The 18764-nt window shown below is 47.0% G+C and overlaps 1 protein-coding gene across 2 annotated transcripts in view; it reads right to left on the bottom strand.

Moving 5' to 3' along the window:
- The window catches only part of LOC147423927 (GTP-binding protein), an 86387-nt gene extending 70054 nt beyond the window's left edge, over positions 1–16333 (bottom strand). Inside the window, exons 1-3 of one of the 2 annotated variants that reach the window (XM_086500898.1) lie at positions 16159–16333; positions 16001–16063; positions 15824–15908 (exon numbers count right to left, since the gene is read on the bottom strand). In XM_086500898.1, coding sequence (XP_086357024.1) covers positions 15824–15908; positions 16001–16063; positions 16159–16218 — 208 coding nt within the window. In that variant the 5' untranslated portion in view covers positions 16219–16333. The remainder of the gene's footprint in view (positions 1–15823; positions 15909–16000; positions 16064–16158) is intronic. The other variant, XM_086500899.1, reaches the window with a different exon arrangement.
- Between the last annotated feature and the right edge of the window lie 2431 nt (positions 16334–18764).

The following is an 18764-nucleotide window of genomic DNA, read 5'->3' as shown; positions in this document are numbered from 1 at the left end:
GTGCCTTTGCCACGAGTCGCCTAGCGAGAGAGGGTCAGCCCTTCTTGCGGCCCCCTCTGCAGATTCAGACATCTTCCCTTGCAGCTATCCCTCTTGGTCTGACGAGCATTGACCTCCGACGTCGCTGGGATTTCTTCGATTACGGATTCACTCGCTTTCTCGGCGATTCCCCAGCAGACCACGAGACAGCCTGCTTCAGGGTCCACGCTGTGTTCCTCGCCGCTAGGGGGACAGAGGCCTTGGACTCAGCAGTTGGTTTCTCCTTTCCCCTCTGTGGTCGGACCGAGACAGAGTGGTCCCTAGACTCAGTGGTGGGATGGTTGCATACACAGGTTCTCGAGTTCTCTCACCACATGGGAGAACTTGGAGTTACAGATTTGCTGCAGACTTTGTGGCCACTGGCCAAGTTTGCGGTGACACCCCCAGACTCAGCAGGATGTAGGCACATTGTGGTGTACTTTTTTGCTGATACGCAGTGTTTGCCTTGCTATGTATACATTCATGAGGACTCCTGGACAGAGGAGGTTGCTTTGCGCACGGCTCGCTCTGCTTGGGCTTGGGCCAGGCACTCACTACAGGCTCGCCTATCTAGAGGACGCTCGGATGCGGATTACTCCCCATCCAAGCCTGCCTCGAAGATAGCCCGTCTTGCTGCTGCGACAGCATCTGTTCTCTCTCGCTCCCCATGAGGATCGTCTCGTGGAACGTGCAAGGATTAGGTGGGCCCCAGTCTCAACGACAGCGGGGCCGATTGCGTCAAGAGCTTCAGCGTTGCCTTGTGGGAGGAGAGATTGATCTCCTTATGCTTCAGGAGCACCATTTGTCTGAGAGCCGCATTCGGCGATGTGCTCAGATTTTGCGGGGACGTTATGATACCTTTTGGTCAGCTGCTTTTGGACCTGGAGGCATACAGGGTGGGGTATGTATGACTATTGCGGACTCATTGCAGCAGGCCATTGTGGGCAGAGGGATTATTGTGCCAGGCAGGGCTCAATGGATTACTTTGCAGGTTCAGGGTGTCCTTGTGGGCTTCCTGAACATCTATGCGCCCAATGTGGCGAGTGCTCGTGCAGAGTTTTGGTCACAGATTGTTGAGTCTTTGCCACAGGTTCACCATTGGTGTGTAGGAGGGGACTTCAACATGTTGGAGGACCCCTCTGACAGGATCGGAGGCAGCCATGCTACTGTACATGGAGTCGAGTTAGCAGCTTGGGAGAGGTTGTGTATGACTTTGAGGGTCTCGGATACATGGCAGCATTCTGGCTTTGTGAGGCCTCCAGAGAGTCTTGCCTTCTCTAGATCGAACCGCAGAGTGGGAGGAGTGAATCTATCGCGGATAGATCGCTTCTACACTAGTGACCACTTCAGTGACTTGGGGGGATCAGTGGGCATCCTGGCAGGGACATCCTTCTCGGACCATGCTCCAATGATCCTCACAGTGGCAGACAGGCAGAGGAGTGGGAGCACGATGCTTCGCATCCCAAAGCGGGTCTTGTTGGACTCAGCACTCAGAGAGAGGGTAGAGGCTCTCTGGACAGAGGGCATGGACAACCAGGCTCTACCTGCAGACAGAGTGGCCTTAGGCCTAGCTCAGCTTAGCCACCTTTTTCTCCAGGAGTCTTTGGCTCGACGGGCTGCAGCGAGAGAGGAGCAGCGTCTCAGACGAGGCATTGCTTCACTACAGAGGATACAGGAGCAGCATCCAGACAGTCCATGGTTGGAGGAGCAGTTACAGCAGGCTCGACAGGAGCTTGCTTGCACAGAGGATAGGCGCCATGAGTTTGCCTTTCACCGACAGGCATCTCAGTGGACTCAGGTGGGTGACAGAGTGACAGGTGCTTTTTTTGAGACAGTGGGACCTCGGCACTCGCATGCCAAGCTCAATCAGCTAAGGAGACCCGATGAATCAGTTGTTTGTGATCCTGAGGATATGCGTGCAATTGCTACTGACTTTTACCATGAGCTACTGTCGACTGAGCCCCAGTCAGAGAGACAGGATGCATGCAGGGAGCAGGTTTGGGCGCAGATGCCTTGTCTTGTGACTAAGGAGATGCGCCAGAGGCTAGAGATACCTCTTCAGCTTGAGGAGCTGCACACGGCTCTTAGGGCCCTCCCTCTTGGTAACTGTCCAGGTGAGGATGGGCTGACTCCCAGCTTCTTCTTGGAGTACTGGCACCTGATTGGCCTAGATCTTTGTAGTGCCTTTTAGTACATTCTGCACACAGGAGTGATGCCGGATAGCATGAGTGAGGGCCTGATTTACCTCATTCCGAAGGAGGGTGGCTCCTTGGATGAGATTCGACAGGGGCACCTCATCACCATCCTCAACTCAGCCTACAAAATTCTTGCCAAGGCTCTGAGTTTGAGGATTCAGCCACTTTTGGAGAGCCTTATACATGGGACTCAGACAGGTTTTGTCAAGGAACGCAGTATCCTTGACAACATCTTCACTTTCTGGGAGGCTTCTGCCCTGGCACGTCTCCGTGGGGAGGACCTTGTGATTCTTCTTCTCGATTTTGAGAAGGCATACGACAGAGTTGACTAGGACTTTCTAGAGGGCACGCTTCGCAGGATGGGCTTCTCAGATGCTTGGATCAGAGGGGTGTCAGCTTTATACAGACAGGCTCACAGTCAGGTGCTTTTGGCAGGAGGTAGAGGTGAGCGCTTCATGCTCACACGATCGGTCAGACAGGGTTGTCCTCTTGCCCCCTTTCTCTTTCTGTTCTATGCGGAGGCGATGAGCAGATTTTTGGTGTCACAGCAGGTTGGTTTGAGGGGCTTAGCACTCCCTATACGGGGAGATGAGCTTCTGGACGCTGAGTTTGCAGACGACTCAGCCTTGTACTTAGAGGGCCAGGAGGCCAATTTACACAGATGTGGGCAGGCTTTGGAGACCTTCTGCTGTGCATCGGGCGCACTGATCAACTGGAGAAAGACAGTGGCTTTCTCGGTTGGTAGTGCTCCTATGCCAGATTGGATGCCAGGAGAGGGTCTGAGGTGGATTCCTCCAGGGACTGCAGTTCGGTACTTGGGTTGTCAGGTTGGTTTGGACTTGTCCCCCGAGCAGCAGATTGCTCCTCTTCTCCTGTCCATCAGGAGAAAGCTGTTACATTGGAGCTCAGCACGACTTTCGCTGGCTGGTAGAGTAGTAGTTGCCAACCAGGTGTTGTTGGCGACTATGTGGTACATCACTTCTTGCTGGATCTTCTCGAGTTCTTGCATCAGCCAGGTAGAGAGGCTGATCAGGAACTTCCTTTGGTCAGGTCGCGACACTCAGATTGCCCGAGCCAAGGTGGCTTGGTCGGTCATCACACTTCCTTGTTCGCAGGGAGGGCTTGGGATCATTGATCCAGCACAGCAGAGCACAGCCCTTCTTGGGAAGTTCGTCGTCAGAGGACTTCTTCCAGGCGAGGAGCCCTGGAAGGAGTTCTTGCTGCAGAGGCTTCGTGCCAGGGTGCCTCAGTCAGGAGGCCCTTGCAACCTTCGACCAGATGGATCTTTACAGAGTTGCGCCGAGTTGGTTTGAGCAGGAGACTGGAGGACCGATTTGCTGTGAGTTTGCTGCGTTCTTGGGAGCTATTACGGCGTGGCCTAGAGCAGAGACAGCCGACGTGCACGGAGGAGCGCCTACGGCATCCCCTCATTTGGAACCCCATGGTTAGCACTCAGAGAGGCCACTTGGTTGGGAGTAGGCCTCATGTTTCTTGGGGTCCCATGGCAGCAGGTCCAGCGCGCTCTCTAGGTGACTGGCTAGAGTTCACATGTTTGTCAGAGGAGGTGCAGGCTGTCCAGCTACAGGGCATGAGAGGGATTCAGAGCATGTGTCAGGACATCTCAGAGTCAGTTCCAGCTGAGTGGCTCACGCCTCTCGAACCAGTAGCACCCCGGTGGATGGGAGCCTTCACACGACTGGAGGTTCTCATTTCAGTCAGGGCTTGCTCAGAGATTGTCCCAGCCCTGTTCTTCGAGCTTCAGGGTGGGGGACGATTACAGCGAGTTGCAGTAGAGGCGCCGCAGGTAGCAGAGTGCTGTTTCCAGAGGATCCGAGTTGTTAGCATCTGTGGGAGGACTTGCATCATAGACCCTGACCCAGCAGCTCTTGAGACAGGACACTGGAGGCTATGGGCTTGGGAGTGCTGTCCACTGGCACGAGTACAGTGGGATCCTGGTGAGTGGCTTTGGACGGACCCCTTCTCTTCTGCAGACCGCCCAGGAGTCCCTTTCTTTCAGTACACTGTTCGGCTTGGACGTCATATACTTGCAACACAGAGAGGCCCGTCCCGCTGCAGCACGTCATTGGCAGGAGGAGGGCCTCACAGTTGAGTTCTTAGCAGCTTTTTGGCAGAGGCTATGGGACTCCAGACAGCCGAGGCGCGTCACTTTGTTCCAGTGGTTGGTTGCACACAGAGCCACAGCAGGAGGGAGCTGGCTTGTGCATAGTGGTCTCTCGGCCGCATGTACAGCATGTGACCAGTTGGTGGAGAGTCAGCGACACTATCTTTGAGACTGCCCCTCGGTCCAGCAGGTGTGGCTACGAGTTCTTCGGCTGATGCCTGCCCTCTCCACGGCTCGACAGTACACTTGGGGAGCAGCGGCTTGGTCCACCCTCACGGGCCCGGCACTTCAGTTTGAGCTATCTTCCACCAGCAGGATGATAGTGATACAGGGGGGGCGACCTACACTCCAGCCTGCTACAAACCTTACTCCACAGGAGTGGTGCAGTGAGAGAGAGGAGTGTTGGGAGCTCATCAGCGGCCTAGCTCTCCGGTTCATCTGGCGGGCCCGTTGTTTCCGCATCTTTGAGGCTCGCCCTGTGCCACCAGCAGAGACTGTTCGTGACTTTTGGCTAGAGCTGATCCATACTCTCAGAGGACAGCTTGAGGGACTACAGGGCCGCTCCGACCGCATGCGGGAGCGCCGCGAGGCTTTCCTTCGACTCTGGCGCCCTGGGCCTTTCTACACCATGGTCCAGGGGGTGCTCAGATGGCACTACTGTCCACCTGTGTGGCTCTTCCCTCCTCCCATCTCTTGATTTAGCCCCATTGTATATATGCTGTTTTTTCATTGGGAGAGTCTCCCCATCATGCTTGTTGTAGCCCTCTCTTGCAGAGGTGGATGTAGCCCTATGGGCAGTTTTCATTAACTAATAAAAGGATCTTTTTCTCGGAAAAAAAAAGAATTAGCCTCTTCTAACTGTCCATCAGTTTGTGGGTGAAACGATGACAAGAACTTGAGCGTAGTGCCCATGTTCTCAAACAATCCTCTCCATAACAAACTGGTCATGCGAGGATCAGGATCACTGACAATCGATTGTGGCATACCATGGTACTTAAACACATTGTACATGAACAAACGTGCCATCTGATCAGATTTTATCTTCTTCTTGATAGGGATAAAATGGGCCTGCTTGTTGAACCTACAGATAATGTTCCATATACCATCATTCCTTGTTGGCATTCTTGGAAGATCAAAGATAAAGTCCATAGCAATGCTTTCCCATGGCTTATCCGGAATCGGCAGTGGTTGTAACAACCCTGGTGCCTTTTGCCTGTCAAACTTGACCTTTTGGCAAATTATGCATGCTCGCACAAAGGCATCCACATCTCTCCTCAAGGTAGGGCAATAGAAGAATGTCTCTACCGCTTTAACTGTCGCATCAATACCACGATGCCCTGCATACGGTGGGACATGACTCTCTTCCTTATGTCGCAATGGCCTAGTGACACAAAGTCTGCCATGCATCATCATAAACCATCTCTGAGGAGGTAGTGCTCATGATGTTGCCCCTCCTGCAACTGTTCAAAGATCCTTGCAAAGTAGCATATTGTTCCTTCATGTCATCTAACTCATGATGATAAGGAATTGACATAGCTGAAATTTGTGGCTTCCTTGATAATGCATCAGCCACAACATTCTTCTTGTCTTCCACATGCATAATCTGGAAGTGGAACATAGAAAGAATGTTTGCCCATCGCATATGTTTTTCGGATAACTTTGACAATGTCAAGAAGTATCGCAAGGTCTGATGGTCTGTCATGACAACAAAATCAGCACCTAAGAGGTAGTGCTTCCAGCTAGAAAGCGCATGAATCACGGCCAAGAGCTCTTTCTCATAGACTTGCATAGTCTTCTCTGGCCCTTGCAAAATTCGGCTTTCATAAGCTACCACCCGTCCATCTTGCATTAGGACTGCTCCAATGCTACTGCCACACACATCACATTGGACCACAAATGGCTTCTTGAGATCTGGCAAAACAATTACTGGATTTGAAGTCAACTTTTCTTTTAAGAGACTAAAAGCTGAAATCTCTTTTTGAGTCCATCTGAAAGTGACCTCTTTCTTTTGCAAAGCGTGAAGAGGTGATGCTATCTCTGCAAAATTCCTAATAACCTTCTATAGTACGAGCACAATCCCAAGAAGCTTCTGACATCGTGCACAGTCTTCAAGTCTGGCCATGTCTTAATAGCTTCGACCTTTGCGGGATCCATTCTGACACCATCCTTTGAGACTATGTGGCCAAGAAAGTGGATCTCTTCTAGGAAGAATTCACTTTTCTTAGGATTGACAAGTAGCCTGTGACTGCGCAGCTCTTCGAACACAATGGTCAAGTGACGCCTATGTTCCTCTTCATTCTTCAAATAGACTATCATGTCATCAAAGAACATCCCAACAAACTGTTGATGGGAGCGGAAAATCCAGTCCATCATTCTGTTGAACGTGGTAGGAGCATTTGTTAGCCCAAACGGCATCACTAGAAACTCATAAGACCAAATGTCGTTCTAAACGCAGTCTTGTGCACATCCTCTGGCCTTATACAAATCTGATGATACCCACTCTTAAGGTCTATCCTGTTGAAAATTGCAGCACCCTCTAAACGATCGAGAATATCATCAATTCGAGGAATAGGAAACCTATTCTTGATGGTATTCTTATTCAACGCACGGTAATCAATACACATGCGCCATGAGCCATCCTTCTTGTGCACTAGGAGCACTGGGGAGCAAAAGGGTGAAGAACTAGGCTGAATCAGCCCCTTCTCTAATAACTCCTCAACCTGGCCCATAATCTCTTTCTGTTGCGCCGCACTAACCCTGTAGGGAGGTCTATTTGGTGGGCTACACCCTGGCACCAAATCTATCCGATGGTCCTCAGGTCTCTCTGACAGCAATTGCGAAGGTAATGAATCAGAAAACCAGTCACTAAACTTTTGCAAAAATGCTGACCTTTCTTTATCTAGCACGGATAAATTTGACTGATCACTATCTGAGACATCACGTGCAAAAATCAAGTACACGGAAAGATGATTCTTTATTATAGAAGTGGTAGCAAAAGCAGATACAATAGGAACAGACTCCCCTTTGAGCTTTACATCCAAAACATGAGTTTTGCCCTATGTTGAAGGGTATCGTCTTGCCGAAGACATCCAGCACGCCATGTACTCTGAACATCCAGGGAATCCCAAGTAGCGCAACACACCCTTCCAATGGCATCATATAGAACTCTTCTATGTCCACATATGATTGAATATGCACACGCAGCTTTCCAATAATGGAAGTAACACACTCTGAGTAGCCAGGACATGCCAACCCTACCTATGTTGTGTACCCCATCTCTTCAGCTCTGATGCCCAGCTTCATAGCTAACTCTGGTGAGATAAAGTTGAATTTGGCACCTGGATCAAAGAAGATGAGTGCCGTCTGATCCCTAACTTTACCCCATGCCCTGCATAACTCACTGGCATTTGTATTGGGCCTATCATCCACCATGTCTGGCACCAAACCTGCCGTGGGTTTAGGCTTCTTGCCTTTCTGGTCTTCTTTATCACCGGAGTTAGCTGGTCTTTCCCTTTGTGGACAATTGGTAGCAAAGTGACCAGGCTGCTCGTATATAGAGCATTTGTTTTCAGCCACTAGGACCTTCTTTTCCTCAAACGACTTGCGCACAAAAGGCTTCCTTTTCTGTTTCTTTGCCTGCGCTCCAGAAGTCCCGACTGAATCCTTGTCCTTGGTGGCCTTTTCTAACCCCGTGATGCTTCAGGAGCCGTTTTCACAGAGGGCTTCTTCGCTAAATTTTTCTTTTGCTGCCCTCCATTCTCATTGCTCGGAAACCCACTGTCCTCTCCTTTCAACAAGGCAAGACCAGTGTTCGCAACTTCCATAAGCTGAGTGAGGGTAGCCACTCCGTTCTTGGTATAGTAATCGCGAAGCCCTTTAGGCAGCCCACAACAATACTTCTCTATCTGCTCTGTCAATGGCACAAATCTGTAGGTCACTGAGAGTAACGCTTTACAAAACCTCCGATTGTACTCCAGCAAGCTCTTGCATGTAGCCGAAGTAAGTTGGTGCCAATCTGTCATGACGATGGCTTCAAATTCATTTGACAGCCAAGCAGATGCAAACATTTGCTTAAAGTAAACCCAAGTGGCGGGTGCCTGTCCTTGCATTAACAATGTCGTCCACCATGTAAGCGCATTGTCCTTTAAGAAAGTGGCAGCTTTCCTGACCTTCGAGGCCTCTGTAAAATTCCCTCCTGCATAAGCTGTATCAAACTGCTGGAGGAAAGTTCGGCTTTTCTAGTGCCCCTAAGTTGTCATACGGCATAGTCTGCAACTTGGGCACTATAGTAGGCATGATCGACACATCTTGGCCATTCACATTTTGCGTCAGAGGTGCGATATCTGGCAGAGCTGTCCAGAAAAACCAGAAATGCCAAAATGACCATGTGGCACCCCAAACTAGCCCTGGTTGCACTGAAAACTTTGCTGCATGCCGATACTACCATACATGGGGTTTGGCATCATGCCTTGTATACCCCCAAACACTGTTCTTGGCATGTACGGCAGGCTTCCAAGCGTATAACCAGCCATACTTTGGAACACTAATCCACCCCCGAAATACCAAGGATGTACCGTGGGTGGTGGAAAAACTGGGTGCATAGCCTGGTATCCAGTTCCCTATCCATTCAAGACAACATGCGGGCTCTGAAAGGTGGCGGGCTGAACTAGTATAACCTGTGGAATAGGCGTTCTAGCCACCTGTTCAAGCACGGGAGGAACCTGTTTTGGAGCCCCTGACTCCGCAACATGCGAGTGTTCCCTATCCTGCCGCATGAAGTACTTGGGCTCATAGCAACTAAAATACGCATATTTTATTTAGAATACACGACGTCCCGTATTGAAACGTAAAATACGTCTCATAAAGTTTTCTATTCTAATGTTTTTTTGCTCAAAACATATGTCTTTTCCTAGTTGATCAATTGTGTTTTAGAGCTTCATGGTGCTTGTTTATGTATGCTTGTAATTAAATATTGAAGAGTCATTGAGGAGGTCCATGAACCGCTTCATTTGTCCTTATTAAAGTATCATATCTAAAAAAGTTGACGTATTTTATTTTTGATTTTCAAAAATACGTCTAGTACGCGTATTGTATACCGCGTATTAAACGTCCCGTCCCGTACTGTAGCTGCTATGCTTGGGTTTGAGCCTCAACAAGCTCTGTACGCAGTGTAGGTTGCCTATTTTGCTGTGGCACTCGTGGCGCTTGCAAGAACTCCATAAATCTTGGATTCTGCACCAATTGCGAAAAGACATTTACCGCGGCAAATGACTGAGTCCTGAACGCATCATCCTCAAGTTGCCCAGTCATAAAGCCCTGTACTACTGGAGGGACATTCACATCGACAGGAGGTACACACTGACGTGGCCGTGAGCTCTCGCCAATCTCGAAAACCATAGGGATTTCCTATATGTCCTTTGAAGAGGAACCCTCTTCCTAATGCCCTTCCCTTTGTCGGCCATAGTATAATCCCGCGTTCCTGTACTCTGTGTCTTTACCCAAAACAACCGAGGCTCAGTCTTTGAGGAAAAAGTGATTGAGATCCCGGCAATGGAATCTTGAAACCGGCCCGTGGGGCGGTAGGCTTTGGCTTTCACCCGAAATTCTTTACTTTAGACACACACACATAGCAGTTTGCAAATGTAACCTGTGATAGGAATTAACACTTAAGCACACACACAGCTCGAAAGATAGAATTCTCCGAGCGTACACCAACAACCTGTAGGCCCCAAAATTGGCGCCCCTTTCGGTATTTCTTTATTCTTTAGGAGGGTAAATTACAGAGAAGAGTCTTGGGAATCCTTCACCTGTATCCAGCTAGATACCATCTGCCTTGGCCAAATTTCGGCAACATAACAACCCCAAAACTTGCGCGAAACCAATTCCCCTGCTAGAACTCACTTCCATTGGCATATACCCTCTGATTCCTGCCCAAAAACAGTAAATTCAGCACGCTGTATTTACTGGTTTTTGCCCTGTTTTCAGCCCCAAACAATCCCCTAGCTGTCCTTTGCCATTGGGACACGATTTCCAAGGGTTCTGGCGTCCGTATGGCTAAAAAACAGTCAATTTACAGCGCATACACAGCGCTGAATTTGCACCTGTATAGTGAGGTTATGACCCTCACCGGTGCTTGCTTTGGAGTAGCAGCTAGCTACCCCTGTTCCTGCTCAAGGAGGCTCTTGCCTCAGCACAAAAGCAACACAAAAGCATGAAATCAGTCAAATGAAGAGCCCTCTTCTGGGCCATCACATAACTGCACGTAGGGGGGAGAGAGAGAGAGAGAGAGTAGTGTATAGCGTAGAGGGCATCACTCCTAGCACCACACTGTACATGAGAGGGAAAGAAAGCACTCCATAGCTCTTAACATGTGAAAGTAGCATAATGAAGCCTCCCCTCTCTTAAAATTCAGCGCCACTTCTTCTATAAGAGGCAAGTCCATGAAAAAGTGCCACTTGGCACGATTACAAGCCGTTTCCCGTTTCGGGGTTGCCGCCTAAAAATCTCCCGATTGGTTGCCCGGTTGACTTCGCGGCAGAATTGTTAAATGTTCCCCTGGTCATACCGAAGGCAATGGCGCGAACACATTTCATGGCCCAAAATAGCAATTCCCTAATTTTTAGGAAATGCTTCCGTTGGGCTCCCACTGGTGACTGCATCCAAAAGTGCAATGTGGCCCAACTGTCGGATACTTTCTGTTGGTAGTCCCACCTTGACTTTATACCTTTATTGAGTTCACTTCCTAGTATCCACCAACTTGATAAGTGCGACGGGGGGACCTACATGATCTTGCTCTGAGCCTAGACATCCTCTTACTATACGAATTCCAGTGCCGACCACTTTTCATCTGCGGGTGAAACTACCGTTCACATTGGCCATACAATGTCCGACCGTTTGCTACTTCAAAAAGAGGGTCTCAAAAATAAAACAAAAATCATTGGAAAGAAACCAGCAACTAAGATTAGACCTTGCCATGTCCTCGTGACATAGTTAACAGCTGCCACGTCCTCATGACAACGGCTCATAAAGGAAAATTGGTAAAACTTTCCAATCGTTATTATGGGCCATTTAAGATCATTGATCGAGTGAACAATGTGACGTTACGATTAGATTTACCATCTAATTGAAGATTCCAAATGCTTTCCATGTTCGTTTACTCCGGCCATATGTGGGACCGCCTCCAAGTTATCCTATTGCTAAAGAGCCTCCTGAGGTTGAGGAAACAAAAGAAATACTCCAACCGGAGTAGATCATTCATCACCAGGAGCAGTCACTCAAGTCCCGGAAGATTACACTGAAGTATTTGGTAAAAAGTATTGCGATCTCTCTCCGTGCGCCAAAAACAACCCGCAATCCACTCCTAGCGCTACCTAGCTGCTCTATTCCTGCCAGCTCCGCACCGGCTATTCTTGCCGGGTGCGGGAGCCTATAAAAGCAACCCGTTCCCTCTCTCAGATGGAAGGAGGTACCAACGCTAGTAGCCAGAGTCCACACGGCAAGAGGAGGCGTCATCACACGGAGTTCGTTTTTTCGTGGAAAGAGCAACAGGTATCAATTGTGAATTTGCCATACGAATTGTTGTCTCTCATGTTTGTGTGTTTGCAGGTACTTCATCGAGAAGGAGAAGCGGAAAGGCCTCAGCCTATGCTTAGGAATTCCGGGAACGGAATTCAGAAATTGTCTGCGGAGCCTCGACTCCGAGTACAGATAGAAAAAGGATTGAGAGCTCGTCTCTCAAATTTCCCCTCCCAGAAAGGAACGACCATAGTGTCTGAGAATTAGAAAAGAGGGGTTTTCTCCGATTCTTGTGCTTGTAAAAAGATTGGGGTTTTCTCCGGTTTTTGTGCTTGTAAAAAGATTCTCCCTAATAAAGATTCTCTTTAAGGGGGAGGACCAACCCATCTTCTTGTCCCAAATACTGTGTCGACCTCCTTCTTCAACTCTTTTTAGTTGAAAGATTATTTATTTTCAGCTTGTTGATTATTCATGTGCGCTCCCGATTGTGACACAAGGTTATCGGTTTGAGAAGAGACACCTGCTGAGAGATGTCGAGGAATTTCAAGTTGTAATCTGCTAGGATTCTGTGGCAAGCCTTTCAAGCATAGTAGTTTTCGTATGATGTACGGAACGTCTCGTTCGGTACGGCAGATCACGTCCCGTCCCGTCCCGTTCGTTTAGTACGTTTCATACGGTCAGATTTTAAGTGGCCGTTTATAGCCGTTGGCAACTCTTGACTGTTGACCAAGGGCCATTGAGGACAATTTTTGGGGCCGTTTTGGAGCGCAAATTCAAGCACTTAAGCCACATTGGATTCTATGTGCTAGGGCTCCACTTCTCTCATGCTCATGCTCATGCTCTCATTGCTCAATGCTCCCATGTTCTAGCTCTCAAGTGATAAGCTGTAGAGACTAGAGTCTTGCCTCTCCATCTTCTCTCCCTTGCGTCTCTCCCTCTCAAGCTCCCGTTCAAGTTCTCATAATTCACGTATCCATCCCCCCCCCCCCCCCCCCCCCCCCCTCTTCCCTCTCTCTCTATTATTTGTTTTTTTTATTTTGAACGTACATAACATCGTCGTACATCTTAATTTTTTTTAGTTCATTTAGTACCGCACACCGTCGTACGTGTACAAAACGTACGGGACCGTACGAGACCACTATGCTTTCAAGATACCCCACTCTACAAGAAGCTGCAATCCAAAGGAAGATGTCAAAAAGCATGTAACTTCGGGCAAAAATTTTCTTGAAAACTTGCCAAGTCCTTGGAGTGGGTAGCTTGGTAGCTACAAACTTCCACCACTACATGGCACTACCTCTGAGAAAAATAGTGACTCGAAAAATCATTGATCCTTCTCTTGCAAGTGATCTTTAGGGCTTATGCCCTGTAAGACAGAGTGATGAAGATGGGAGCGCACCCGATCCGCAATGAAGGAAGGGTGGAAGTGGCTGATACGTACGGGGTCAAGCCACCAAGATACTTTAATAAAATCCCTATAAAACTTGTAAGCGCCATCTTCCTCCGTCTACTCTTTAGTAGGACCGGTATGCTTTCAGAAAAGCACACCCCTGAAGCTTTGATACCACTGTCACGGGGCCAGGCACCACATGCCAACGGAAAAGAATAGACTGAACAACTTTAAGCACTTCAAATAACAATCAGACTGAAAGAGATGAACGACACACAAGACGGGGAGTGGCAGAGTTCCACCCCAAGAGAACAATGGCCCCAAACCTTGGTGCCCCTTTCACTATTTCTTTATATTGCTTGAACTCTATACAACGCCAGTACTCCATCCTCTGCACCTCTACGTGGGAGCCCTACCAAAGAATGAGCCCTTGGCTCATATTTAAAGGCCCTTAGCCATGAAAAGCTTTCAAACTCAAAAGCAACTCGTCCAAAAGCTGCTAGCGCGTTTTGCGAAAATCCATACAGTTGCCACGTCATCAGCGTAAAACACGAAAATCCGTTCAAGTGTCACGTCAGCATGTCAACGTAATTTTCGAGCATCCGTACAACTGCCACATCATCATCTTCTACGCCAAATATTTTGTGTGTATTGGTCCTGCTTTATTTTAAGTTCTTTAGGTCACTTGGGTCGCATCGGACGGGGTCCCATAAGTTGGTGAGAACTTCTTCTGCTTCTTCTTCTTATGCTGCTGTTGTTGCTGCTTCTTAGGATTTAGGCTCCTCGGCTGGATGTGCAGGTTGGCTCCGTTCTTCAGTGGCTTGACACGTCAGCAGTTTGAGGCAAGATCATTGGACAAAACGCCACAAAGAGAAATCGTTGGTGGAGAAAAACACTAGAGAGAGTGTGTGCCCAAACGCTGGAACTCTACACTGAACAACTTGCCAAAAAGGAGGGGAGGGGGGAGTGGGCGGGGGATGGGAAGGCATATATAGGCATTTGCAAAAATTTCCTGCCTAGCTTGAAACCCCATGGGAACGGGGGTCCCGCCTCATGCCAACCTACCAGGTAGACAACACCGTGGAGTGCATCGCCGAAAAAAGCTACAGCTACCTCAAATACAGTCAGGCACATCCACTAAACAGCCCTCACTCCCTAATCTGATCTTGGGAGATACTAGAGCTACCACCGGACAAGAATCTGAACTCTACCAGAACTATCATCCGCATCTTTTGGTTCTTTCTTTCCTTGGAAGACTCTTGCCCCATTGAGGTGGACACTCGCTTGTCCGTAGGATAGGTCAATGAGTCAACATGCACACCAAAACCTTCCTTCGCATGTCCCATAAGTCTCTGAATGGAGCCAGACTTCTTTTGCAAGCAATACCGTTGAATCTCTTTTGGCAGAATCGCTCAATCTGGTCCTTCGAAGTAACCCTCCGAAACATATCCCAAAACCTTTGGCAATAGTCATCCTCACATGATGCAAGGCCATGATGACATCTTCTTCATATTCTTCCGTTAATAACTCTTAACTTAAGCAACCAAAGATTCTTCCTATTTCATCAAGAGATGATGCCAAGCCGTGATCACATCCTCTTCATACTCTTCCATTAACCATGCTGAAGTGAAGATTCTTCGGAATTTAATCCACTATTTAGATGCTTCTCTCTGCGTCCAGATGCTTTGCAGAGAGTGGCCCCAAGGGTCCTTATAAACATTGCAAGGATGCTCATAAATAGAGCCCCAAAAGCATCTCTTCCAAAAGCTCCTGGTCCTCAAAAAGCTCGCGCCCAATTCTCTAGGCCCATGCTCTACTGCCACATCACCAAATCCCACGTTTTACAGCCAGCATGCCATGCCAGCAGGTTCCACAGTTTCAAGACTTCCGTATAGCCCAGCCACATCAGCATGTTGCGCCAATTTTTTGGAGAAACGGGGGGTTTTAAGCCCCTCGACCATAAGTTCTTAAGTTGGCAAGGGTTTAGGTTTAGAAACCCTAACCTCCATCAGTTCCCTAGGCTGCCACATCACAAACTTGTGACACGCATCGAATATCTCTTTGTTGTGTAGGCAAGCAGCAAGCCTCAAAATCCTCTTGAAACTCTTCCCGTTTGTAGGTGTCAAAAGTATCACATAAAATCCCCTCATTGGCAACTTTATGTAAATGACCTAGAGATCGTTGCACTCTCTTCTCCATCTCTTCTGCCTTCTTGTGCCGGTCTTTCCAACTCTCATCTAATATCTTGAGCCTCTCACTGCTCTTACGAGAGGTACAGAGCAAACCCAGTCATAATTAAACCCCGAGAAAAAAGCAAAGAACCGTTGTTAGTGGAATTTATACACCCATCCAGCACCCAAAATGTTAATATCATTTGAAGGACAAATTAATTCCAAACATATGAAGGCTACAACGTCTATGTTGAAATCATCCTCTTATTGACCTTTCTTCACCCATCCCCCCATGGGCAAACCTAAAAGGCCACTTAAAACCAGACTTTGATAGTGTGACACTCTCCTTCCACAATGAAACTGAAACAAACTGGTTCAAAAATACTTGAAATAAAAAAGCTGTAAAAAGGCATACCATTGAGAGCTCTTTTGCATACACTGTGAGGAGAGTGAAGCTGATTAGGCCGCGGATAACTGAAACTTGCTTGCACAGCAGAAGCCTTGGACAAATATTAGTAGCACTGTTAGAATTGCTCTCTCTCTCTCTCTCTCTCTCTCTCTCTCTCTCTCTCTCTCTCTCTCTCTTGCATACACTGTGAGGAGAGTGAAGCTGATTAGGCCGCGGATAACTGAAACTTGCTTGCACAGCAGAAGCCTTGGACAAATATTAGTAGCACTGTTAGAATTGCTCTCTCTCTCTCTCTCTCAAACAACACCACCAGCAACGACGACAACAATCAAAGTAGCTACCTGAGAGCGGCAAAATCTGAGAAACAATGATGCTACCGAGCGCCGAAATGTTCCCCGCATGACAGCATGGGTCTCAAGAATAAGCTAGGTGACATTCATGTTGCAATTAGAGCTGATCATTGTCATAGCTTGGTAATTTGTTAGCAGCATTTGAAATGAAATAATGTGTGTGAGGTGAAGGCAAAGGGAAGAGCAATCACAGTAGAAGCTAGATATAGGAAGGAAAATAATATTATGCATCTTAATCATACAATATAAATTTCATAATGCAAAAAATCTTGTTTATCGTACTTCATTAGTTGCATTGCATTGAAATTGAATTAGTATAAAAGAATAAGCGTAGCATTTTGCCTAATCACACTTTGTTTCAAATTCTTAGTGTATGTTTTTTTTTGTCTAATTTGGAGACTATTCTCTGTTTAAATTTTCTCTCATCAACTACAAATCCTTACATTAATGCAATCTTGCATCATGGACAAGCTCAAGGCATATCTTGCACTCGATGAATTGTTGGACTATATCTTGAGCATAAAAATATGTTTCATCTTCAAAACAACACCAGGATATACATACATGATAATTGAAACATCACCCAACAAAAGTTTTTGTCTTTCAACAATCTCCGTCAGACTAACAAGCTCATCAAGAATTTGTTTACCAATGATGGATAGTGTCAAATAATTTTGAAATGCAAACATATGCAACTAAATCATTGCCATGTATGACATTTCTTTTTAAGAGCCCATAGCTAGAGTGCTTAATTAGTTATATTTGTGTTGAATTGACGTCAAGCCAAATGAATTTGTAAAGAGCGTGTCTAAATTTTCTTCCAAATAGTAATATCTCTTTGACCCTATCTTCTCTATTGTGTGCATTCTTGTCAATTGTTTAAGAATGTGCTTAGTAATTTGTGGTAGTGCCATTTTAACATTAAACACGGCCCATAATAAAAAGCTTGACCCAATCTCGCTCTATTGTGTGCATTCTTGTCATTTGTATAAGAATGGGTTTACGATTTTTGTATTGTCATTTGAAGATTCAGTAAGAGTATGCATCCTTGAAGAAGAAATTGGGGGGGGGGGGGGGGGGGGGGGGGAAAGGGAGAGAGAGAGAAATAAAGCTTGTTAGCTTTCATCAAAGCATATTTATGTTTTTTTTAAATTCAGTACCATCTCTAGTACGTTATGATCCAATTTTGGTCCATCTACCTCGCAAAAGAACATAAGAAGGGTTAGAATTTATATAAACTAATGATTTGGATCATTTGTAGTATGTCCTCTTTCAAATGTTGTTCCAATTTTTTTATATTTTTATATTTTTTTTGGGGGGGGGGGGGGGGGGGGGGGGGACTTGCAAGTCTCCTTGCATGGGGGAGTTTGCACAGTCCTCAATTTTCATAATACATGGGGACGTGCCATCCACACCACAACTGGCAATTCTTAACGCATTCGTTCACTGGGTTCTCAGTGTCAAAAACCAAAAGATGGTAGTGCTTACTCACCGAGCGATTGAATGTTTTTCACCAATGTGCACAGGTTGTGGAAATGTACATGATAGTGAAGGCATAGTGGCCAATGCAAAAGAAACCTGAAATACTCTCATAGCCTTGTCAGCAAATGCCCTCAAGTTGAGAACCACTCATATGTGAGATATGCTCGCTTTGTGAGTTCACACATCCATTACCGGTATTCAGATTAGCTTTCTCGGTATCACTTGTAATCAACTTCTTAAACAACTCACTTTCCTTCACTTTGATTTCTTCCTTTGCTTTCTTGCTTAATGACGTCATGACCAGCCTGAGACGATGGTACTTAATAAGCTGGCCAGGCTATACTGACAAATTTGGAAGTCAAAAGTTTGAGCAAAAAGTGAAAATTCATCAGTCTCATGCTCATTGCTAGTATACATATGCACTCATTATTGATTATAGCAAGATTGCCTTCTAAATAGAAACAAAGCTAGGCTTTCCCCTTCACAATTTACATTTACAAGCAACATAAGGTGTTTCTTTGGGATGCCTATCGGGCAAACAAACAACATTTCCCTATCCATACACACACACACACACACACACACACACACACACAGGTATTGCTACCGGCTTTGATTAGTTAAACAATGCCCTCCTTTTTTTCCCCTTTTTCTCTCCCCCCCCCAAAAAAAAACATATCTTTGATAAGCTTGGGGTTCCCCTACACCAAGAGCATGCTATAGCTTCTAGTACTTACTCACTCACATATTTAATTTGAGCCATACACAATTGGAACATTGCACCGTGAGTACATTTTCAAATTCTCCCCCCGACCACTTTTATGAAAAAAGAATCTTAGAGGGTTAAAACACCTACCCCCCCAAGGTAGCTAGTTTACTTTGCTCTAGCTTGCTCTGGTTGCCTGTTGTATATTTTTCATCCCCGTTGACCCCAATGGTGGTTTACCATTAAAAGGGAGCATGGTAAAAACCTAAAACCTTGTCGCTGAACGTGGAATTTTAATGCCCCATTCTTGACTCACCTGTGCAAATTCCTACCCTATCACTCTCTTAGCCTCCACTATACAAATCGAGGTGGCCGCATTACCTTCCTGTCTGGAAAGGCGCATTGGCGG

The sequence above is a fragment of the Adiantum capillus-veneris genome, chromosome 26 (genome assembly GCF_014529385.1).
Source record: "Adiantum capillus-veneris isolate H3 chromosome 26, ASM1452938v2, whole genome shotgun sequence".
NCBI lineage: Eukaryota > Viridiplantae > Streptophyta > Polypodiopsida > Polypodiales > Pteridaceae > Adiantum > Adiantum capillus-veneris.
Note: the sequence above shows the minus strand (reverse complement) of the source record. Positions and strands in the feature narration are given on the sequence as shown.